Genomic DNA, 10,224 nt, shown 5'->3' with positions numbered 1-10,224 from the left:
TATTCTAAAGGGTTAATTACACTAATAGTCCCTATAGTTTGAGACTTGTGTCACTTTGGTCCCTGACTTTTCAATTGTGACACATTTGACCCTGAATTTTGAATTTTGTTCCAAATAAGGATAATTGAAAATATCATTAGATTTTTCAAGGGTAAAATCGTTAATTTGATAAAATATAAATTAATTTGACAAAAATAAATATCAAAAAATATTTTTAATTTTTTTAAAATTATTTTTATCTACCAATGATAAAATTATGTAAAATTAATAAAAATTACATGATTAATTTTTAAAATTAATTTTACATGATCATCATCCAAACACATAATAAAAATTAATTTGGTAAAAACAAAATAAATGTCTAAAAGATTTATCAATTTCACATAATTTTATTTTTAGTAGGTAAAAATAATTTTTAAAAATTCAAAAATATTTGTTTGCATTTATTTTTGTCAAATTAGTTTATATTTTATCAAATTGACAATTTTACTCTTGAAAAATCTAATTATATATTCAATTGTCTTTATTTTGAACAAGATTCAAAATTCAGGGTCAAATGTGTTACAATTGAAAAGTCAAGGACTAAAGTGACACAAACCCCAAACTATAGGGACTATTTGTGTAAATTGCCCTATTCTAAAATTTCAAATTCTCTTTCTTTGAACGAGACATGCCATGATTATAATACTTTTTTAAGTTATTGACTTTAATACTTTTTTTTCTTTTCCCAATGAAGTGCACAAATTGAATTATGTTAAAAATTTATAAAATTTTAAACCGTCAAACTGATTCACATCCATCCGCCAATTCGCTCAATCCACATTCGTCGGATTGACATACAGATGCAGATTGATTTTCTCTAATCCACCAATCTGACGGACGGATATCAGATTGAAGGTTCCGTAGCTGCTACCGACCCGCGCCTACCCCAACCTCTAATTGATGTGAATTTGCTACTCTTACTCTAAGACCTTGATTGGAAATAAGATATTTTAGTAACCTTTTAGCTTTTTATAAAAATAAAAAAAAAATTTAAAAAAAATAAAGAATGATGTGACAACTTATGATGACTTTTTGACTAAAATGTATAATTAATAAACAAGACCTAAATTTATCTCCATTCTACTTATATATGTAAAAAATAATTAAAAAAAGAAAAAGAAAAAGAAAAAGAGAGTAAGAAATCCAATGCTAAGCTATCTTAAAACACCCACAGATAATCAATTCACCAAGATCCATAAAGTCCCTCAGATAAGGCACTACAATGGTTACACTATTCCAAGACATCCACAACTGTCAGATGATATCAAAAAGAATACGAAAAAGAAAAAATAGGAATTTAATGCTAGTACCCATTTGAGGTTCAATCTCAAATACATGAACTACAGTCAACATAATTTGATCACTTAAGTAGGTCCGATTTGCTTAAATGCTAGTTCATTTTACTGATTAGTTCATTGATGTTGTCTTTGCGATCTCCAGAGTCTCCTCCATTCTCGTAAAGCTTTTTCTTCCCCTGCAATGCCTTTTCAGGCCTGTTGAGAGTAAAAGGGCATAGAAAACTAGTAACCTCTTTAAAATGTGGACCAACAGTTGCAATCTCATTTACAATATCTTCTATGCACAGAATACCATGCTTCCCCAGTTCCTGCCAAGCAATGAAAATAATAATAATGCTAATATTAGAACATCAGACAACTTGCCAACAAGTGAGACAAGCAAACCATACAACACAATTTAGTGACATATTTTGATTACCTGCTCAATGATGTTATTGTCTGTCAAAGGAACTCTCTGCTTGCTAATTTGAGCCAGGCCTTTCTTGTAAATCAGATCCTTCACACTCTTCAGATTGGGGCATCTTCAAAAATAAAAAATAAAAATTCTTCTTAAAAACCCTGGCATCATTTAATGGGGAAAATATGAAAACACAAAGATGCTTGCAGTAACTAACACTCAGCTAGCTAATTTTTTCTGAGTTGAATGCATTAATGCAAGGTCTAGAGATGACGGCATTCAAATAACAACTTTTTAGGGGGTTTCCTCCCAGCTATAAATATTTTATATTTTATTTTATTTTGCTGCTTATTATTATTTTCTTATAAGTTGATTCCATAACTATAAATCTGTTAAACCAATAGGGGAATCAATGATAGCAATAGGTTTGGTACAGAACTAATTGTTGCCTAACACCATTCATCTAATATCAAATCATTCAAGAAAATAAGACTTGTGTCATCAATAACATTACGACTTCTGCATTGTAGATGAACATCAATGCTTTTCTACTTTTCCTGGTAGCAGTATTTACTCAATTGAAATATAGACGCAAGGAACAAAAAGAAAACTTTAATTTTTTATTTATTTTTATTTCCTTTGTTATAATATCAGGATAAGAGAATGAAATCGGAAAAAAAAAATGAAATTAGTTTATAAGCATGATGAATAGAAGCGCTCTGCACATGGACCATTCATAGCTCATTCAAGCTTGTTAACATGCCCAAACAATCAACCCATGTTGAATACACTCATGAGCAGAAACAGTAGTCAGCTTAAGACTAGACAGCGATCAAACTGACCAAGCTTGTGAACTGTTGTAGGAAGTAGAAACACATCACTTCAACAAATTATATACCTAAAAATTAAAATATTTAAAATGTTAAGAAAGCAATAAAATTGTTACATATTTCCATACATTACGGCAATAGATTTCACAAAAAAATTTTAAATATTTTTTTTTCCAATTGAAGAAGCTAGAGAAGAAGAATTTTGAGATAGGAGTCCTCAAATGTTGCATCAATTTTCCATGAAGCATATCTACTTATCTAGTTTTACCTGTTTAGTAGTTATTTCATTAAATTTATAGCATATGCTCATGAACAGGTTCCAACTTGACGAAATCTACTACACACCCAACAGCATGGTTGCAAGTGCGCACACATGAAGATAAGGTCTTGGCTTCAATTCAAACCAAGTTAAATCAAGCTGAGTTTTAGATGAAAAATCAGATTGCCTTTGCTCATTACACAAAAAAGAAAAGAGAAGATAAAAATAAATTAGGTAATCCAAAGGGGGTAGCGTAGCACAAAGAGCATAAAGGCACCCATGTAAGCCTCAAGAAGAACCATGAATTCAAACCTAGTATAATGACTTCATTGAAATTTATTAATTTTGAACAACCTTGCATCATCACGCTGGGAAAAGCATCTGATGCTCTACCCAAGAAAGTTGTTCATTCAGTTTGTTCGAGAACCAATCAAGGGTGTATATCAAGATTGGGGGAAGCCTTATACTAAGCAGAACTATATATTCTATCATATCACAAGCAAGGATATGCAATACAAGCAAATAGTGGATACAAAAAAGATAAAAGTCGTAGAAACAACCAATATGAATCATTCCATTATCTCCACAGGTAGATTTATAGGATGATTAATTCACGAGCAAAACATAAATAAGCATGAGAGCAATCCCTTATCACATGTTATTGTAGCAAATAATAGCAATAAAGATTTGTTTGTCATACCCATATGTAATGAAAGGCTCCACCATTTGCAAAATTTCCATAATCCTTTCATTTGCCTTCACAAAGACACCATTGAATATCTTCCTCAATCTTAGAGAGTATAAAACCTTCCTAGTCTTGGGATGCATGTCATTTTTCCTGAAAAGAATTAGTGGATATCAGAATTAAAAGTAACAAATAGCAGAAAACTCGGGAAAATATTGCAACCATTACAACAATAAATTTACCCCCGTATGCGGATGATGAAAAGCAACTTGGATTCTGGTGTTACAAGTGCTCGTCTTTGCCGCTTTGTCCTATGCTTCATTTGGATGAGGTCCAATTCCTGGGTGAGATATGGTTTTATCAGGGGCTGAATTGGAACATAAAAAGACTAGCGATGTAGAAAAAAACACACTTGGTATCAGATTTCCAATTGACCTTCGTTTAACAAGACAGGCGCCTTAAGAAATAGAAAAGGTGTGTGCATCATAAAATGAAGCACCATCTTATTACGGAATACGTATTTCTTGTAAAAATAATCTACAAAGTGAGTTATGAATTAACAAATTTGTAAATAAGTACAGCCTACAATCTTCTCAACATGCCACTTGAACAGTTTTAGAAGTTCAACTATCACTCTTCATAATCAATTGTTAATTGTGAAAAAGACCCTATGTAATGCCTATAAACTTGGATGGTATGATCAATAATATAAACAAAAGAAGTTATTAGATGTGTTATTTAGAACAGGACATATAAGTATGTATGGATCACACAATATGTTCACAATACGTATAAGAGAATACTTATAATTTGTTCCTCTACGTCTAGTAGATGCCAACCTTTCACACAATACCTACATCAAGCTCAATGTATTACATAGACAGTTCATTTTATTTTTTATTTTTGGTTCAGTGGTCAAGGGTGTCTGGGCCAACTTACGTGAACCTTGACTAATCCTCTCCTTGGTCCGGTCAAAGGCTTCATGCTGGGACTAAGGAATTCACAAGGAATTACTTTCTCACATCCTCGCTCCAAGAATTGAACCCTGAGTAATTGTGTGGAAAGCAACACACCCACCAACCACTTAGGACAACCCTCAGAGTTAATAGATAGTTCATTACATCCTACTCCGAGGGCACAAAACTCAATAAAAAAAATGAAGAAAAAAAAGAGAGGGTTTTTTAATGATGTACCTATGTATATCTTCCTAGAAATTAAAATAAAATAAAAATAAAAAAGAAAAAATAAATCGAATTTGACAAATTTAACACCAGAACACCTACACCTAATGCCTTGAAATCCCATTAAAATTGATAATCAAAGTTCAACATGCTATGTGCTAGACCAAATCAATCTCCACCATCCAAAATTTTCACATTTTCAAACACAAACAATGATAATTCAAGCAATTAAAGAAATCAATCAATCAATAAACTCATACAATCATCGAAATTCATAGATACTATAATAAAAACAAACTACTACAAAGAAGCAAAATTGAAGTGATTACTTTGTCTCGGAACTCCCTAATGAATTGCTCAGGCTTCTTGATAACGAAATTATCACCCTTGCTTTTCTTAATCCTCTGCTCCAACTGTTGCTTCCTTCGAATAGCCCAATCTTCATTGTTTTTCCTCTTCTTCAATATCACTTCCGGTATATAATTCAGCTGCTTCGGTTCCTCATCAGCCATGTTTCTTTACTCTTCATTCACAACCACACATCACACAATAAAAAACACAGCAATCAACAACAAAATAGATCTATATATTTATACATATATACGTACCTTTTCTCTACAGAACAAACGTCAATCCTTCGATACAAACCCTAGATTTCAATGAACATAGATATGAGAGAGACGATGATTGCTAAGCCCTAAATCTCGATGACGAGCAAGACGATAGCTGTTGTTAGAGCAACTCCAACCACACTCTTTATTTTTCACTAGCTAAAGTATAAAAAAAGTACACTTTTTATTTTACCTAATTAGTTTAGCTATTGTGTGTTTCAACCATACTCTTTATTTTAACTAGTCATTCAAACTAACTTAACCAATTTTCAAAATAAAAAATGCTATATATATACTGTATTTTTCATAAAATGCCACATACGCACCAAATGCTAATATGGTTGTCAATGTGACATTTGCGATAATATTTTTAAAAATATTATAAAAATTAATTTTTAACTAATATTTAATTTTTTTTTATAAAATGTATAATAACATATGAATTTTGTGGAACCATCTAGAAGGGGAAGGGAGGGGAAAAATAAAAGAAAACAATAAAGAATTTTTTAAAAAATAACAATACAAAGGAAGTTCTTCAATCATTGTAATTTATCAAATTAAGAACCGAAAGAACACAAATTAACTAATCAAAAACCTTACAAAGGTCAATGAATAAAATAAGAAAAAAAAAAAAAAAACATAAATAGCAAAGTTAAGAATAAATTTCAAAATAAATAAACTATTTCTAATTCAAGTTGTTACAAATCTCCATGTTGATGCCACAAATGCTCAACTAGGTCGGCTTGGAGTTTAGAATAAGTTTGTCTATCTCTGATACGATGATGATTTTGAATGAATTCATAAAGTTTGGGTGTGCACTCATGCGACACTGCTGAAGGGAGACTTTCATCGATTGCATCATAATTACAGTCTATATTTTGTTCATTTCGCTCATCCTCAACAATCATATTATTATTATGCAATATTATATATGCCTTCATAATAACTTTAAGGGTTTCAATGACAGTTGCAACCAACTCTCTAATGATATTTAACAAGAGCAGTACCAATTCACAAGGGGAAAAACAACAGAACTAAATGAATAACATACTTCATGGATTAGTGTCACTTCATAAATGCAGCAACCAAACATCAACACAGGAAGTGTAGAAAATTCAAGAGATAAAAATTAAAAATTAAAAATTAAACCAGAGTGAGCTTTCATGAAAGATTTTAGCAATTTATGACAATTCAGAAAAGAGAAGCATGTTTTTCAGCTATTCAAACTAGTCTGCAAGTATTATCCCGTGACACAATTTAGTTGACCATATACCTTAAAGCTAGCCACAATTCACCAAAATTCATGATGAATGACTGCTAATTCAATGTCTCTTAAAATCTCAAACATAAGCAAGTAAAATGAAAATGTATTCAGGAGCATAAAACTAGTGTTTAACCTTCCAATCATCCACTGTAGATTATTCACAAGCTCTAATCAAAATATTTAAAATCTGGGCAAAGGTCATCAAAATCCCATCACACCGTCCAATCCATTCATCAAAATATCAACTTGAAGTCATAACACCAATCATACAGATTCCTGTGTATCTAAGAACCCATAAAACAAACATGTAAATATCAACCCAAACTTACACCATTGAGAGTGTTGCTGAACCCTTTCCAGCCTTTGCTTCCACAAGCAAAGGCTGAAATAAATATCAAGCTTGTACATTAAAAATTGAGACCTCAAACTTCATAAGACCATCTATGTACTAAGTTAAAAAATAAATATGCTAAAGTATACACAAAAATAAAAATGGGACTCTTGTTAAAATGTTGGCCATGTAACAACTCCATGAAAAACTCCAATGGACTAGCTAAGCTAAAAAGAAATCTATACCATTAATTATTATCTTTTGGCTTTACACCATTAATTTGTTCCATTCTATTATAATAAATTATATATATATATATATATATATCTCAAAGCCTAACAGCAATGTTCCATATTCAAAATTGAGAGAGAGAGCAGAGAAGAGAGATTTGTTTGGGTGATGAATGAAGTTTGAACAGATAGAGATCAATGACTCCCAACTGTGCTGCTCTCCACTTACTCGGCTTTCACTAATGCAGCTGGAATTGCTGGTACCCTTTTCATCTATCTCTCTCTCTCTCTCTAGGCTGCTTCCAAGATATGCTTGGAATCCGATTTGACTCTCAATTTAAAAAAATCTATAAATAGTTATGTTTGATCTTCTGAATTCCAAAAATTTCCTTTTGTTCCCTTAATTTCTTTCTATTTTTGGTTTCTTCCTTTACCTGTTTGACATTTCTTTTTATGCAAATTATGAATAACAATAAATCTCTCTTCATGCCTTGCTATAATTTTGGAGAAAGAGTGTAATTTTTTTTAAACAAATTTTATTTTAGCAATTGATTAGCTATTGTGTCTCTCTGTAATTTGTTCCTCATATATTTAGCTATCTATGTTGAAAGAGATCTTATTACGCATGGGGGGAAAAAAAAAAATTAAATGGAGCATACAATTTTTATAGAGAGAAACCTATTTTGTAGATATAGAGGGAGGGAGAGTGAAGCATTGTCCATATTGTTTCCCTGCATTTTAATGATCTCCATATTTGCTATTCCAGTCATCAAGGATTGCAATTTTCATTCTGTCCTCGAATGGAATTTTTGACAAGTAATTATTGAGTCGAATGCTGAAGTGATTATCAAGAATATCAAGAACAGGTCAATGCTTAAACTATATTGGGGCTGCACATTTGTGTGCTGGCTGTGCGGGTCGGTTGCGGCCACAGAACCTTCAATTCGCCATCCGTCCGCTAGATTGGCGGATTGGAGAAAATCAATCCGCATCCGTCCGCCAATCCGGCGGATGTGGATTGAGCGGATTGGTGGATGGATGCGAATCGGTTTGGCGGTTTAAAATTTTATAAATTTTCAATATAATTCAACTTTTGCACTTCCTCAAAAAAAAAAAGAAAAAAAAAGAAGAAGAAGTATTACAATCAATGATTTAAAAAAATATTACAATCATTGCATGCTTCATCCACAGTAAGAAAGTTTGAAACTTTAGAATATCATAATCACCGCATGTCTCATCCACATAAAGTATTACAATCTGTGGTTCTTAAAATATAAAAACAATTCAAACCACCAAAACCATAAACATAGCAGTAGTAGAGATTGTATGTCTCTGTATTGTTACATCTATATCTGTTTTTGAAAACAAAAACCAACCAGCATATATCATATTTTCTATTTATTATTTTTAGAGATAGATTTAAAAACTAAAAAATATAGATAAATAACACATTTATTTTTTTCAATTCAAAAAAGATATTCAAGTAAACTTTTTTTCAACAGAATATTTAAACTCTTTTTTAATTGAAAACACAAACAAAATATTTAAATAAACTAAAAACACAAAATCTTATAAATTACTAGGGGTGCTCGCGGTTTGGCGGTTCGGTTGTGGCCAAAGGAATCTCAAATCCGCCATCCGTCCGCCAGATTGGCAGATTGGAGAAAATCAATCCGCAACCATCCGCTCGTCATCACGCATCCGTCCAAAATGCGGCGGATCGGTTCGGTTCGGTCGGTTTTGGTGGATCGGTACATCCGGTGCTCACCCCTAGTTCAATGTGTTGTCCAACCTTCCCTACTAGGGCATTGCTCTCTCTGATTTGGAGGCCAAAAAACTATGCTGAGATTTGCATAGGACTGGCTATATTCTCCATGGTTATCAAGGACACATCAAAAACTAACATTGATCATTGAAAGTAAAACACACCAATTAGGACAGCCTCTTCAACTAGACATAACAATTGTCGAACTATCTATTACACACTCCCCACCAAACTAAACATCATCTATATTGAAGGAACTAGGGTAACACCACCTCAAAATATCACAGAAATTTTACTCAAAACCCAATCAAAACACGTAAACATAACCTGCAAATCAAAGAACTAGATAAAAGGAAAACAAACCCAATTTGATCTTTCCCAAAACCCATCAAATTGGCGTCTTAAGATAATTGAATGTAGAAAAAAAAAAAAGATTTCAACCAATTAAAATCAGCGATATTTTCACATACATGAATCTAAGCAACAGCAGCATACAAGACTGCCAATCTCAGATACATACATGTGAAAAACAAAGAAAATAACATGCAGATAATAGACGAACAAGCATGGATGGAGGTTCGAAGATGGGTTTGGGAAGGGGCTTTCGCAGAGATAGAAGGATCCATACCTTGAGGAAGAGGTCAGATGGAGGGAGTTGCAGACGACGCCGAAGGAGAAGATCGATTTCGCGGGAGAGACTTCAGTGTAGAGTTTGGAGAGCCTTCAATCACTCTCCAATTGTAGCCAGCGGAGAAGGGATGAGGAAAGACCCTAAAACCCTAGCCTGCCCAAGCCCAACTCGTTTTTGGATTCGCGGATTGATTCTTGGGCCATTCCCTAAGTAAGCTAAATTATCAATTCAATCCCTAAATTAAGCTTAGTTTTAAAAGAATTTTCAAAATAAACTAAAACGTCATTCACAACCACGCTTTCAATATTTGTTCTGTGAACATGGCGAAAACATAAAAGCGTGGTTACAAATCACGCTTTTAATTAAGAAAGTATTGTTCTTAATCACACTTTTAAATAATTTTTTTTTTAAAAAAAATGTGATTTCTAACTACGTTTTTAAAGAATTTTTTTTAAAAAAAAAACGTGATTTTTAACCACACTTTTAAACAAAACTGTATTGTAAAAAAAACGTGGTTAGAAAACACGCTTTCAACACTCACAACCCACGCACTCACTCACAGCCACACCACACACTCTCTCTCCCATCACTCACACACAACTCACACTCACACACAACTCACATCAAAATAAATATAAATAAATTTTAAGAATTAAATAAATATAAATAAACAAATAATGTTTAAAAATAAATAAATTTT

The 10,224-nt window shown here is 32.3% G+C and overlaps 1 protein-coding gene across 2 annotated transcripts; it reads right to left on the bottom strand.

The window, feature by feature from the left end:
• Window positions 1-1,177: 1,177 nt before the first annotated feature.
• On the bottom strand, window positions 1,178-9,805 carry LOC114284661 (large ribosomal subunit protein uL30z). Of its 2 annotated transcripts, XM_028227601.2 has the most exons (7): window positions 9,522-9,778; window positions 5,301-5,341; window positions 5,022-5,215; window positions 3,754-3,851; window positions 3,527-3,664; window positions 1,759-1,861; window positions 1,178-1,648 (listed from the first exon to the last, which is right to left on the bottom strand). In XM_028227601.2, exons 3-7 carry the CDS (start codon window positions 5,202-5,204, stop codon window positions 1,433-1,435), a joined length of 738 nt encoding a protein of 245 aa, XP_028083402.2. In that variant the 5' UTR covers window positions 5,205-5,215; window positions 5,301-5,341; window positions 9,522-9,778; the 3' UTR covers window positions 1,178-1,432. The 2 variants fall into 2 exon arrangements, with proteins under 2 accessions (XP_028083402.2, XP_028083401.2); XM_028227600.2 differs by lacking the exon at window positions 5,301-5,341 and having other exon boundaries at window positions 9,522-9,805.
• Window positions 9,806-10,224: the final 419 nt, after the last annotated feature.

Source organism: Camellia sinensis, chromosome 15, assembly GCF_055761805.1.
Source record: "Camellia sinensis isolate YWXY chromosome 15, ASM5576180v1, whole genome shotgun sequence".
Lineage (NCBI taxonomy): Eukaryota > Viridiplantae > Streptophyta > Magnoliopsida > Ericales > Theaceae > Camellia > Camellia sinensis.
Note: the sequence above shows the minus strand (reverse complement) of the source record. Positions and strands in the feature narration are given on the sequence as shown.

Bases quoted from the DNA above. Each gene is read 5' to 3' on its own strand.
- LOC114284661 (XM_028227600.2), bottom strand. From the start codon at position 5,204: ATGGCTGATGAGGAACCGAAGCAGCTGAATTATATACCGGAAGTGATA. The intron at 3,852-5,021 runs GTAATCACTTCA...TATCTCACCCAG, and splicing joins TTAGGGAGTTCCGAGACAAA to GAATTGGACCTCATCCAAAT. The intron at 1,862-3,526 runs GTATGACAAACA...TTATTTTTGAAG, and splicing joins GAGCCTTTCATTACATATGG to ATGCCCCAATCTGAAGAGTG.